Source organism: Phodopus roborovskii, unplaced genomic scaffold (genome assembly GCF_943737965.1).
Source record: "Phodopus roborovskii unplaced genomic scaffold, PHOROB, whole genome shotgun sequence".
NCBI classification, from domain to species: domain Eukaryota; kingdom Metazoa; phylum Chordata; class Mammalia; order Rodentia; family Cricetidae; genus Phodopus; species Phodopus roborovskii.
Genome location: NW_026126482.1, coordinates 28,609,489 through 28,624,526, shown reverse-complemented (window position 1 = coordinate 28,624,526; position 15,038 = coordinate 28,609,489). Strand labels below are relative to the sequence as shown.

Genomic DNA, 15,038 nt, shown 5'->3' with positions numbered 1-15,038 from the left:
TGCTGGTTCATAGAAAGATCATTTAATAAGAAAAGAGAAAAACAATCTCAAGACTCCAAAATTTAAGTTGTCTACTGACATAATTTCAAGTAAAATGAGCATGTGATTTAAATTTCTTGATTTCCCAAAATCATTCAGAGGAGCCTTCGACAAAAGCAAAGTGGCCTTAGCTCTGGAGTGTCCTGTCCTGGTGCCTACAAACCTGTGGCCCAGCTCTTAGCTTTGGGGACAACACAGGAGGTCGAGGGTCTATGGTCAATGGTCGCAGGAGTGGCTGGCTCTGCACTATAGTCCATGCCTCGCGAATTTTTGCAGAGGTGCTCAGGCGTTGGGGTTGGTCCTCATGAGCTCCACGTCGGCCTGTACCATCTCTCTCACCAGCTCCTGCACCAAGATCCAGGGGATTGGGGGGCGGTGAGGGTGGAGTTTCTGACACCCTCTCCCGCAATACCTCCTCCCAGGGCCCTGAAAGGTCTCCAGCTTGAACATAGCAAGGTCTCAAAACCAACAGCCATGAGAACTTGCACTGGAGATATAACTTACGTCAAAGGCAACGCGGGGCTTCCAGTTCAACTTCTGCTGCGCCTTGGAGCAGTCTCCCTGCAAGAAGTCCTAAGGAGAGAGAGAAGAAGAGGTGTTCTTGCGGGTGCTCTGGCATGTGCACCCCTTTCCCAATCTGTCACAGCAGGTATGGTACAGTCAGTCTGGTTTAAGCTAGGACTTTGCCATCCCCAACTCCGGCTGGGCTCAATCCCCTAGCTCTACTTCGTCTAGTGATGCTGATAGTTTTTTTTTTTTTTTTTTGATATTAAGTTGTTAGGAGAGCTACTGGGAAAACTGTTTCGAATTACTGCACTTCTCCAGAAGGGCTTGAATGTCCAAGACTCGAAGTTCAATTCAGAATGGCCATTCCAGGTCCTCGACTCACAGGACTCCAACCCCATCGGTGGGGCCTGGTCCCTAGAACCCACCCACTCTCCTCCAGATCCAGCCTTAGGTCTACTGACTTTGCCCTGTCCCTGGCACTTGAGTCTCCGTCCTGGATTCGGAATCTTCGGAAACCCCGCCTCCCCTTCAGTCTCCAGCTTTTGGGACTGGCAGCAGGCAGTTGCAGGCGGCCAGGCATGCAGGCCAGCTAGGGAGCTCCGACCTTGCAGTTGCTCAGCTCTGGCTTTGCTGAGGTGAACACAGTTCTTTGCCAGCTAGCAGCTCACCCGAAAGCTCCTAAACTGAAAGTTCCATTTCCCGGCTACAGTAGAGGGTCTGTTATAATCTACTCTTCTCTTTCTTCCTTAGAAATCCGGGCTTTCTTTCTCGACTCTGGGGACAAACCTCAGTTTCAGACCCTGTGCATCTGAGACCATGCATCTCTGGTCAGCCCAGGCTCCTTCTCTAGTTCTTTGTCACCTCCATCTGCTCCTTCAAGGTTGACTTTCAGAGGAGACGACTGACCACTGTTTCAGTCCAGGGCTGAGCCTTACCAACATATAAAGCTGAGGTCAAGCCTCCTGGTCTCCTTGCACAGTTCTGACTTTATGGGGAGGGAAACACATAAGTACTCGAGCTTCCTGGATAATCTAGCAAGAGAAGTTCACTTTCGTTTAATAGCCTCCCTTGGAAGGAAGAAGACTGGCAACAAACGAGAATGGGTAAAGACCAAAATCCTGTGCTTTTCCTCACTCAGTTCTTTATTGTAGGTCTCAAGACTAAATGGGGATTTCAAGACCAGTTTAAACGGAAGAAAGGGAGGAAAGGAGCGGGGAAAGAGCCAGAAAAAGTCAGTTAGGTATATTCACATGAGTGCATCAATGGTGCATACGCAGCAATGCAAAATAAACAGGGGCCAGGAAGGCAGGAGGTACGAAAGGGGATCTTTATGATGATAAGTACTCCATCAAGATGCTCTATTTTAGCTGTCCACTATTGGACAGCAAGTGAAGCAGCTGCTCTGAGTGATAGCCACAGATAACCAAGCTGCAGTAAAAGGCCTCTCTTGAACTTGGCAGGCAAAGCCACTTTCTTCTGGGTTTCAGATGGGTAGGCCAAGAGTGTTAGGTGCTCACCTGTATTCCATTTCCCTGCCTGAGTCCTTCCTCTGGCAGAGGACACTCAGGGACTCACATTCTCAATCATCCATCATTGCTTCTTAGGCTTGAATACATCAAATTCCCAAAGGTTTTGCATTGCACAATATGCTGAAGTACCCACTTCCTCCCCAGAGTGTTAACCAAAGTGAAGCAAGTTATTTCTGCTGGCCTAAAAGCCCATTTCCAGACTCCCTGGGAAAGGTAGGATGCAAGAATTAGTAATTAGCATTTTTAGCACAGCACTACCTGGAGCTGCCAATGCAAGTGGAAAAACAAACCAAGTAATTTATTTCTCTTTACTCTCCCTAAATAAACTTGTATATACTTTTACAATGCTTCCCTTTTAGTGTAAAAGCCGCACAAAGATATTCCTTCTTTTTCCCCAGAGCAAGCTGTGTAACTTGGGGTCATGAAGCACTGTTCGCCTGCCCCTCTCTCAGTCCTACAGCAGCTTCAGGAGAACATGGTTACTACTGAATCACATTCCACCGGCTGTAAATCAACCAGCACAGCATGGATGCAATTCATGGCTGTGAACATACAGTTTTAAAAAAAGCCCTAAAATTCAGTTTGGTTTCAAATGATCTCAGTAGGCTTGGGAAAGGGAGCTTTGTATTGTGATTATGTTTCCTGTATTTTTCTACAAGTAGCTCATAATATAAAAACAACCAGGCATCTACAATTAAGGAAACAGAAAAATGGTTTTCAAAAGCTTAGCAACAGACACTACTAAATACACTGTAAAAGTATTTCATTGAAACCAGAGACAGGCCCGCTGAACTTCCCAATTTAGTTCTGAGCCCTCTCTTAGGCTATGGCCTCAGAGCTTCCTTAGCCTTCTGCCAAAGCTCGGTCTCCCTGAAAGCTAATTAGATCAAGAGGCCTTGGGAAGGGAGAGTATGTGGTCCTATTAGAACAAAACAGTCACTCAAAAAGTTTCTGTCCCATCAACTCTTCTGTTAGGCAAATGCTTTACCACTGAGCTCTCCCTTGTCCCACCACCCCAGCGTGCATTGTACTTCACTGTCCTAAGGGAAACATCTTAAGGGTGGTGGCACATGTCTTTAATCTCAGCAATCAAGAGGCAGAGGCAGGCAGATCTCTGAGTTCAAGAGCAGCCTGGTCTACAGAGTGAGTTCCAGGCCAGCTAGGGCTACACAGAGAAACCCTGTCTCACAAAGAAAAAAAAAAAATCTTATTTTCTACCATGGGTTATAGCCAATGGTTTGTTCCATTTGCAAAATCCTGGCTCAGGCACCCTTCAGGGGTGGCATGACAAGGCCTGCCTGCGTGTGAAGGCGCAGTGCTGTACAGGAGGGCAGACAGGAAATGCTCCTTTAAACATCGTTTCCTCTGACCCACAGAGAAGTCAGGGTTGGGAGCTGGACTCCTACAGGGAAGGGAGGAGTTGCTGTGCTCACACAGGGATGTGGGGAGAAAGGCCTTGGTATGCATGCCTTTTATATTTAAGTCTTTTAAGACACCTGAACTTCCACAAAAACCCTCCAACAGGCCCAACCAGCTCCTAAGGACAAATGAAAAGAATGAGTTTGTGTATATTGTCCTACATTTTGAATTATTTGGTTTTCATAGGTTTACAGCCAGCATATGACAACAGAGGCAAAACTGTAATTAAAGTGATTTTTATGTTGCATTTCCATAGAATGTCTGAATTTCTAGAAAGAACTTCATAAAATGGGTGGTCTGGAGTTTTTCTGGAAAAAACAAAACAAAACAAAACAAAACAAAAAAAAAAAAAAAAAAAAAAAAAAAAAAAAAAAACCAAAACAGGCAACAAAACTCTAAGAAAAATTTAAAGCATTTTAATGTGAATATGACATTTCCTAAATCTGGCTTCTGGTACCTTGCCATTTTCACTGCTATTCCTTAGGTGAACTATACAGTTTCAATATGTAATTTATTATTGTCAAATTCAATTAGGCTTAACTAAGCATTTTACAGCACCTAAACAGCACGAGGAACAGGGAAACCTGTGGACAAGCTCTCTCTCACAGACCCCAGCTTGTTTACCCCTCCGAGTGTGTCCTGCAGCTTTCAAGGCAATGGAGATGCAAGCATCAGCCTGAGAAAAGGGCATGGTTTGTTGCAACAAAATCTGGGCTTTCCTGGCTCTCAGTCTTGTTATAGTGGATAGATAAAGTGCCAGACCGAGTCCCGGGGAAGTCATTAGGCCAGTTCCTGAGCCCACAGCAGTTAACGCAATCCAGAAAAGGAGGGTTCACCCTGCCATTATTGTCTCCTCTAATTAGAGGCCACTTCTGTGAAGGTCTCTGGGTTCCCTGTGCATTGCTGTCAAGATAACAAGACACCTTTCAGCCACACAGGTTACTTTTCTTCCCCTAATGTGATTTTGATTGTTCTTATACAAATTAAGTCCCTTCAGTACACTAAACTGGATCATGCAGGGTAACTCCAAGCTCACACCCTCATTTCTTTTTCTTCCCTTTCTCTAAGTTTGATTTGGGGGAAATTATAACATTTAGATTGAATTACAAGTTGGATTGGGTTTCCTCAGTAGGTTTGTGGTAAGGTTGGAAGGAACGTCTGCTAGGGCAGGGACTTTAAGAACATGAGAGCTTCTGGCAGGATGCTGTTAAATTTCTAATGTACATATGGAAAGAGATTGAGTTTTGAGTGCCATAGACAAGAAGGTGCAAAGACAGGGATGTGACTAAGGAGAACCTCGCTCTCGCTCGATGGAAACCTTGGCTAAGCATCTTCAGGGATTTAAGACATGGAGCTGTGAGTGGCACAAAAATACTCATTTTCCCCTCCTGCTTTTCTTAGCAAAGTGAAATTGAAGACTAGCTTAGGTTCCAAGGGAATAGAAGAATGCCAATGAGTTAGGTCCTTGATCTGACTTTATGCTAATGGAGTGAGGAGGCAACTTCCCTCCTAGGATAAAGCTTCTCTTGGGAAACATAGAACTGCTAAAAACAAAACAAAACAACAGAACTTCAGGGAAGTCTTTGAAGTTGCACTACACATCCCAATCAAGATTCTAGACAGGCAGGGAGGGGGGCATGGAGGAAAGGGGAGAAAGAAGCCTGAAGAGTCCCCCCTCCCCCACTGCAATGCTCTTTTCAAGGACCCATGTAGTTTTAGCTCTCATATGCTGGAATTTACCCATGGCTTAATCCTACCCAGGGACAGAGCTAACCTCAGAGCATTTCCCACTCCTCCCCTGGACTGCTTTAGAATAGCAAAGACTGAAGTGGTCACCAGGCCTCTCCTTTAATGACAAGGGTGATAAGAGACAATGAGAGAAGAGCAGGTTGTCTCAGCCTGTTCAGGAAGTGGGCTCAGGGGACTGCCCATCCAGCAGGGCTGACAGAGCACCATTCCAGAGTGTAGCACAGCATGGGACATAAAGCAGAGGGGCAGGCCTGTAAAAGCCGTCCATTTTCTGCACAAAGGACACTGTAGGCCCATCGGCTACGTGCAGTCCCACATGGCCTTAGACTAAAACCACTGCTCAGAGTTCAACACTTCCACTGTGCACTCTACAAGGGGCTCACTCAAGAACCTGTTAGTCATGCTGCCTGTTCTTCTGGATGATGTCTCCTCTTACGGGGTCTTTAAGATCCTGTGGTTCCTTTACTGATCCCATTTTTCTGTGAGAGACTATGCAGCAGCTACTAAGAGGTACCAAACAAAGAAAAGAAACATCCATTTACATGTGGGCCTCACACACTTATAAAAGAGGCTACAACTTTCTGGAAAGTGAATGAGGATGTATCTTTTTCCTAATGTGTCTATTCATCAATATAACATGATATAAAAACATATTCCATTATACTTTAAAAATATAGTTAGCATAAGTAGAGAAATACAGTTAGGCGCAAAAAAAAAAGGCTCTACAAATTACACAGAAAATATATTTATAGCTGGTCCTTCAAATCTGTGGACTTTGCATAGATAGAATCAAGTAAGCATTGGTTAAAAATAATAGAGAAAATAACAGAGAAATAGACACCTGTATTGAAGATGTGCAGATGCCATGTTTGTCATTGTTGCTTAGTGATCATAATACTTGCTGACAGCATCCACACTGTATTAGACACTAAATTTCCTAGGATGATTCACTGAGTATATCAAGACATGCATAGGTCTGCAAGTCATCTTGCACAGGGGCTTAAAAGTCTGAGGATTTTGGTGTCAGAGGGGGATCTCTGACTATGCTGAGGGATGACTGTATTGGGCAGGGGAGAAGGGCTCTCAGATTATTAATTTCCCTTTAGAGTTTTAATGAGTCATGAGAAAGTCCTCCCAGGCCAACAAGTTTGAGACATGGGCAGATGTCCATTCTTCCCTGTGAACTGGATCATATACCCCACACCATTCACACTAATCAAACTGTAGCACCTCCCTGCCTGTCTGCCTATTACCCATCACCCACCTACTACAGAGCTTCCCCTGGGGCATAGAAAGGGGAACCAACCCAGGAACACTTTTACCAGTCTGTCTGACCTTATGGGGCCTAGGCTTAGCCCATTCCAACAGGGCCACTCTGAATGAACAAGCAAAGGAAATAATTTCTCAGGCGCAATGCCCAGTAACTTGGGCGAGTTACCTGCTCACAGGTAGAGATCTAACAGGTTACAGGTGAGACTCTGAGGATGTCACCTTGCAACATCCAGATTTATGACCCCCCTGTACCTGTTCTTTGTCTATAGTTTCAGTCATGGAATTAACTCCCCCCCCCCCTCCTGTTAACCTGGGGTTTTGAAGCCTAGTGCTTACAGCAGCATGGATGCAGGGAAAGTAAACTGTATGATTCACTATAACTGAGGCCCTTTGGTCCTAATCCCTTCCCTAAAGTTCATCCTAACCAGCTGATGGGGGTGGTGGTGGTGACTCACACTTTTAATGTAAGGGCCACTTAATGACAGGGAGATAAGATTGTTAGTGACCTCAGCATTCCAGGCTTCAAAGTCAGCACCATCTTCTTAGAAAATTACTGGCTACTGTTAATAACTGGATCTCGGGTGTAAAGATTTGCCCATGCTAGTAGGAGGTGGCATAAACCCCGAGGAAAGGAGATAAAGTACCTTTAAGTGGACCGATTAGGGACTGTTGTGACATAATTGGCAAGTGGCGTTCTGGACATAAGATGCAGGCTGCATTTCTTTTGCCACTTAGCACTTTTTGCCCTCAAAGCACTTTGCAGAGTTCAGCTAATTAAACTTGAAGACAGCTACACTCAAGATGCAACTCAGGAGATCTTATATCTGCTTCAGAGGCCTCTTTCTAGAGATGAAAGTTCTCTACAAAGTGTCTTAGAGCTAAAAGCCCAACTCTGTTATCCAGCTTATCTTGAGCCTGCACCCTCTTATCCAGGAAGACAACTGAGGCCATCCCGGATTGCATAAGACAAAGGCAATTTTCCTTAAGCTCGCTTCCTTCTTGTTTGTTAGGCAATCTATCATCTTAGAGAAAATCCCTATCCTTATTTCGAACACACATGGAAAAGAACATTGTAACTAATACAAAGCTCCTTACAATAAAAATGGGATTGTTTTTCCTTTAGGTGTTTCTCAATTTATATAGTATAAAGATCTCCTAATTCAGGAGATCTCTCTTCAGTAACTTACCTATCTACCCATGCTTTGCCTCCTCCTCTCTCTTTCCCCAAATTAGATGGAAATGGCTTCAGAGGGCTACAGCCACACGTTCAGGCACCACTTCCCCAGAAGCTTATGACTCAAGGGCTAGCTGCACAAACAAGGGCAGCTACCACACTAGACCCTGAATTTGGTTGCTTCCTCACCCAAGGAACTTCTTGAGGAAAAAAACTTAAACTACCCGGCATTTGTGAGTTTCTTGAGGTTCACAGAGGAAAGGTAAGCATTAATACAGATCCTTAGGTTTTCCACTGTTTGACTTCTTTAGTTATGTTCCCACCACCGAGGCTAAGAAAGATCCAGCAGGCTGTGGGGATCTGTACTGCATGGCTACCTGTTACTCTTCATCTTTCCATGAGAAGAACAGAATCCCCATGTCTATCTGTAGATATATTTTAGCCAGATGTCATGAAGCCATCTAGTGGCAGAGGCTTGGACTAGAAGGCAGCATTTCTGATTCTTGGTCTAGCAGTCTCCATGTTCAAAGGACCAAGCCCTCCAAGGAAAACAGTGTACTTGTGCCACATTAATGTGAGAGGCAAAGAGACTTCCAAATAATATGTCAGCATATGATGGTGTCAGTACATGCCAATGGGGATAGATGTTGACACAGAAATGCAGCCATTGTATAACTCAATGACTGTATTGTTATAGAACAAACTCAGCCACGGTGATGAAACAAGAGTAGGGACTAAGGGAGGATACTGACTAGCAAGATGCTAGGGTTAGAGACCTTGGGGGAAATTAAATAAATGTCCCCTAGGTGGGCAGAAGCATGTTACAGGAGCCCATGCTTTTGTTAGAACCAATCCAACTGCAGTAAAAATCTGCTCATTTCAGCCTAAGTTTTGTCTCAACAATATTGTTCTTAAACATTACTAAAGACACAGAGATATCACTGGAGGGAACTGGACTCCTATCCAGGGCTCAGTGAACTCAGCTGTTTCTGAGCATTTCTGAGATTTGGTTCTAAATCTATAAAACTGAGATCAACACTGTCTATGCTGCAGGATGGATGTAAGAATTCAAGGCTACACACAAACAGCTGCTGGCACCAGATTTCTCCCCTTGAAGTGCTGGAGATCAAGCCTAGGGCCTAATTCATGTTAGGGAAGTAAGCATTCCATCCCAGAAATATCCAGTCTTTCTTTCATTGTTAGGCTCAGGTCTTTTTTTTTTTTTTTTTTTTTTTTGCTGAACAGTTCTACCCAGGATTTTACACTGTTATTGCACACACATTTTGCAACTTTGTGGTCTGTTGCTAGACACTGATTTTGTCAGGCATCGGGAAGCAATTGTGGATTGCTTGTCTGTCCTTGGCTGTCATGGCACCTGTGCTGGGTTGGGGAGATGGCAAGAAGAGCACAGGGATACGAGGAGGACATCAGCTAATGGGCAGTGTGGCGACAAGGCTGTGGAGGTGGGGACTTGACAACCCTGATGGCTAAGGGACTTCCAAAGAGTAACAATTGATTAGAGGCCTGAATAGTAAGAAAAGATCTGGGTAAGAAGGTGTCTTTGGGGACACCACTGATAGGAAGTACTTTAGGGAGCAGCTCTTCAGCTCTGAGGAATACAGATCTGGTCGCTGCTTATAGACACATGAACAAGGGTAAGACGGCTCGTGGTGAGGCCAGAGAAGGTTAAAAAGACTTGCTATGGATCCGAGGTCTTCCTCTACAGAAGCCATGCTGTGCCAAGGCTTTATTCTCTGAACCACACCTGACTGACCCTTAGAGTCCAAGCCCATGGGCCATGGTTAAAACACTGGGTGATGTAAGTCATTTAGACAGAAGCCTGAATTTGTTGGGGGGTGGTGGGGATTTCAAAAATATGACACTGACTTGTAACTGTTCATACTGATTTATGGACGAATTGATTTTTCTCTCCATACTAGACTCTTAGGCACAACCCTCTGCCTCTTATAGTCAGCTACTCTTTGATGTTTGGGTATGAGACCTAACTACTCTGTAGGGGCCAGGTTTGGGCTACTGCAGTGAAGACTCAGCATGATACCCAGATGGCTCTGGGAGGCTAGAGACCCCACTGCTGAGCTCAGACACCCCCTGGAGGGCGCATTAGCAAGGCTGCCTTTCTGGCCAAAGGAGGACAGCAAGAGCCTCTGAAGGTTAACTGAGATGTCTCCTCCTTTTACATCCTTTCTGGTTAGTGGAAAGCAGGAGCCCTAAACACCCCTTGGTGGCTAAGGAGTCTTCTTTCTGACCAGCTTCTCAGGGTGGGACACATTACTGGAAACTAGTTTCCTTTAGAGTTTTCACCATATGGTATATGCCTTTGTGTTAGTATGTGTGTATCTTTGAAAGGCCAGAGAAGCAGTCCCTTACCATCTTAGCACTGATAAGCAGGAAATCTGGACTTTGCTCTGGGTCCTGGAGAGTTTAAGCACTAGATGTTTTCAGAGACATCTGTGAATTCTGTTCTATATCAGAGGAGTCAAAGACAGGAGAGGGGACCAGTCAAGATGTCTGGGCCACAGTGGTGAAGAGGGGTTCCTAGATGACAGTGGTGGCAGAGTGTAGCCATGGAAAGATAACTGGGAAAATAGAACACAGAAAGACGTAGGGATTGATGGGATGCAAATGAGGAGACGAAGACACAGGGTCCTGGATCCTGGCTTAAATGAGAACCCTCCCATTGTCACAAAGGCATTTATGAATTTATAATGCTAGGAGACATTCCATTATAGTTCACTGGTTTTATGAGTAGCTCTGCTCCAAGGCAACTTCTTATTTCCAACATTATAGAACAGGGGCTCTAACAGTCACTTTTGTTAAGCTGCTGATAACCCTTCCTGTCATACTCTATGGGAGATACTTTCTGGTCATGACTTGATAAGATGCCAAAGGCCAGAAACTACTCACCACCCAGAAAGCAACTTTGCTTTCATGAATCCTGTGTACTCATGTGAAAGAAATACTGACCTTCTTCTGTGATCTGAGCTGGTGGACAAGTGAGGAAAGGGTTAAGCCAAGCTGTGTCTACTGTGCTCTACCAACACGTCCTACTTTTATTCTCCACTTGCAGCTAGAGGAAGTCCGAGAGGTGGCCTTTCACATGACATCATAAAAGCCTGATTTATCGCCAGCCACCAAACATCTAGAAAATCATAACATCCTTTCAGGAAAATGCAGTGGAAAATAATCAGGTTGGCTTTGATGAAAGCTTTGGTGGGGACTCCAAGTGTGACACCCTGCACAGTCGCCCTTGGCAGGTGCTTTGTTTGCCCTCAGTGCTGGCCTTGCTGACAAGGCCGAGGGTCTGATATAAATGACGGCCTGTGATGGAGTGCGGCTTCCTGTCCACAGACCAAATAAGTTGGGATCACAGTCTGCCAGCTTGATGAAAACAGCACTTCGGTGTATGTGAATATGCTTTGGAAATGACAGCTCAGTCCAGATGTGAGAAATTATTGGCTATGAGAACATTAAAAAAAAAAAAAACATGCCTTGTTACATAATTCATTGCCATCTCCTAAGAACATGGCTGCCACACATCCTGTATTGTACCAATGATCTGTCCTCTGTTTCTGTCTTTACTGATTGATTTAATGACTTATTATTATTATTATTTTTGCTGTGCTGGGGATGATCTAAAAACCTCTTGCATGCTGCACAAGAGCTCTACTGTGGAGGTACTAAGCTCTATGCCTGTCTTTAGGATACAACTCTTCAGCGAGACATTTTCATCTCAAGACACTTTCCCCACAGAATATTTCCAGAGCACTATGCCACTACATCATGTTTCTAATGACAAAGGGGGCTAAAAGATGATGAAGCAGAGATCTCTCCCTGCCAAATGGTAGAGGACATAAAGGGACAAATGAGTTCCTCATAGCACAAGCTATGCATTCAAGGAAGGGTCACCTCCATAGAGATTCTTCTGTTTGTCAGTTGGCAAAACCACTAAGCAGGAGCCTTTTGTCTCTGATGCACATGATGTACTCTGCAAATCAACCCAGGAAGGAAGGTTAGAGTAGCATGGTCTTCAGATTCTGGCCACATCCATTTTTCAGAAGCTTGTTGGTGGAAAAAGTTGGCCTGTCTACACAGAGCAACGCAAGCTATGGAAGTCTTGGGATCTTGAGTTTTGGGAAGGAAAGCTGCTATAATGATTTATCCAAGGCTGAAAGGGCTAGTTTGGATTTGAAGGTGGCACAGATGTTACCTTCACAGCCAAGTCAGCAAGTGCTGCACACAAAGACCATGCCCAGATCTAAGGACTTAGAAGGGAACATCTCTCTGGCCACCATAAACTTTCCTGAAAGGCTAGTATTGGTGTGTCTCCTTAGGAAGGATGAGTTCCCAGTGGTTGAGGTGCTGGGCCCAAGCCTGATACACCAGCCATATTAATTGAGTGCATACAAGAGGCCTTGGTGCCTACCGTTATAGTTTAGTTTTTCTTAACTGCTCTATCTATGAGGCCTACAGTGGGCCTGCTCAGATCATCCATATCTAGCTGGGACCACATGAGGAATGACAATGCCTCTCAACTGAATGCTCTTGGCCTGCTCCCCCTGCACAGCCTGTTCTCAGAGCCTGCTCCAACACATGTGGCTCATCTTGATCCCCATCCACTGAAATCCCATAGTGGTGGCTGCAGTGGCCATGCAGCAGGTCCCATTTTCTTCCATTTGTCTAGACTTGTTAGTGCCCAGCACTGAGACTGAGTCAAACAGGGTGACCAGGGAAGCCAGGTAACTTAGAACATTGTAAGCTGAGGGTGGTGGATCAGGATGGGTTCTTGCTTGGTTTAGTAGTAAGGGAATCAGGAACCGGTTAGAGTGAGTACTGATTTATTGGGATTTTCTTTGGATCTATCTATTCAATCCATTGAATGTTCCATGTTGTTTATCCATGCTAAGAGTCTTACATGGAAGGTAGGGAAAAATAGGCCCAGCAAATTAGATAACTTGCTCATTTTGACTTGGAATGGGGCCTAGACTCAAATCCAGAACTGAATACAAGGGTTGGGCTTGCTAGTCTGTATCATGTCTCTCAGGAATCTTCTCTCTTAGTTGGACAACTGAGAACAGTATACAGAGTCATGTGTTCATCTCTCACATAGAAGCTGGGAATGGGGACCAATTACGCACCCTGGAAAAGAACTACTAAAGACCCACATAGAGCTACTGTGATACATACCCATAACCCCAGCACTTAGAAGGCAGGGGTAGGAAGATCATGAGTTGGAGGTTAAAATGGGTTATGCAGAGAATTATAGACAAGCTGGGTGGGGCAATAAAACCCTGACTCAAAAAAGTAAGGTCTGAGGATATAGCTCAGGGGTAGAAAACTTGCCTAACAAGTACAAGGCTGAGTTCTCAGCACTAAAAACAAAAAGACAAACATAAAATAAATACGTTTCTATTCCACAGAGGCCCAGAAAAACTATGGCTGCTAGTAACCACTTGTATCAATTAGAATAGGTCACTTATGGAGATGGGAATCTTAGTGAGAAAGCAAGGGTGGGCTATTATGACATACAGGGCTGAAATCGGTGTCTCGAGGAAGAGCTTGAAGAAAGTTTGGGAATCTCAAAATAAAAACTGATTTCATTCCCTCCCATCCATAGATAAATGGTTTTTTGTTTGTTTATTTTTGTTTGTTTGTTTGTTGTTTTTGAGATGGTTTTGTAGAGATAGAAGATAAAACATCTTTGATAAGATTACTTTGGATTCCTTATACATCAGGAATGATTATGACCTTGAACTTTGTATTTAAAAGCAAACAAAGACCAAGTAATTTTTCCATGGAAGGTTAGTTCTCTGCCTAGCAGGCTCTAGTGCTCTAAGGCTAAGATGCTCCCAGTGAACTTTCTCCAGGAACTTGAAGGACTTTCTAGGACTACAAAGAATATTTAGAATGGCTTGGCATGAGAACTTAGAGGGCTTGCGAAATGCTTAGAATCTGACTCCATCAGAACACCCTTTCTTTGAAAATACTTCCACACAGAACTAAAGCAAAAGGCCTGGATCTTACTTATCCATTACTGCGACCATTCCCAACAGAAATAAATTGGTTCTGAGGATGCAGACTTCTATAGTTTGCAGGGTCTACAGTATGAAGAAGACTTCATTGTCAGGGTCTGTGCACCTAGGCAGTAGGAGAGCGAATCTACAGAATGCAAGATAGCTGAAGGCTCCAGCAAAAGCAACTTGATTTTTGAGCTTGGCTACTGAGAATTCAGATTCAGAAAGAAAGGGTTGCCTTAAATTATCACTGCCCTATAGTGATAGCAACAGTTACCACAAAGGACCTCCCAATCTATTTTCTCAAGGAATCCTAGCAACATTCGCAACATTCATTCATCCACCCATCATTTATGAGCCAATGGTCATAGATATGTGAGTCCAAGGAGCTCAAAGTCAATGATGGAGACTAACAAGCAGATGGTAATAAGTTACAAGGAGCATGCTCTGGGCAAGGGGAGGAGCAGGGATGGTAGAGCCTGCAGGGCAGGGTTGCAACTTGAAGAGGGTACAGTGAAAATGGACACTGTAGTGGACAATAACAGTACCTATGCTCAGCAGGCTACTTACTGAAGCACATGTAAAAATAAACAATGAGATAACATGTCAAGAACTCCCTCCAGGAAACTTCCAGGATTTAGGCCCCTTCATGAGAAACAGAGGAAGGGTACACAAACTATAGCAGTGGTGGCACTCAGAAAAAACATTTTCTAGTTCTTAAGAGGATAGTGAGGTATGGACATGGGTCAGGAGGACAAGAGTAAGGTATCAAAGTGCAAGAATGTAGTGCAAGGCCTAGGGAGGGGTCTGAGAACCTTTTAGGAATTTCTATAAGGCGTGGGGGTGGCCCAGGGTGTGGTGGAGCTCTCCCCTCTTACTAGGGGTGGACCTCAGATGCACAGCAATTAGCACTAGCTCAGCATGGACCTTGTTGCCAGAGTTTCCTAAGCAGAGTTCCAGTTCTTTCTAGTGTTTTCTGGATGACCTGATTCTCAATGGGCCTATAATACAATATCTGCTATTGATAAAGAGGCAAGATAACAGAAATGGTTGGTGTGAGCAGATACTCAAATATCAGCTACTGTATGCATATATCTTTATGGCTTTACCAGAGCCAAGAGAATCAAACTAACTCCCTTGGAAGGACACTCAGCCCTTCAAAGCTGCTCTGTGATGTTGGCTTCAAATATCTGCCCATGTGAATGCTGCAGTTCTAGCAAGGTGCAGCCCTTATAGATATTTGCATATAGGGGATTCTTCCAAGCTGGAACCCTCTTCTTCCTACTCATACGTTAACACCATAAAAGCCTGATGAAT

General features: G+C 44.4%; 1 protein-coding gene across 1 annotated transcript in view; it reads right to left on the bottom strand.

The window, feature by feature from the left end:
• Window positions 1-15,038, bottom strand: part of Gmds (GDP-mannose 4,6-dehydratase) — a 518,409-nt gene continuing 503,371 nt past the window's right edge. Inside the window, exons 10-11 of the mRNA XM_051194481.1 lie at window positions 544-612; window positions 1-384 (exon numbers count right to left, since the gene is read on the bottom strand). Of these exons, the coding sequence (XP_051050438.1) occupies window positions 322-384; window positions 544-612 (132 nt within the window). The 3' untranslated portion in view covers window positions 1-321. The remainder of the gene's footprint in view (window positions 385-543; window positions 613-15,038) is intronic.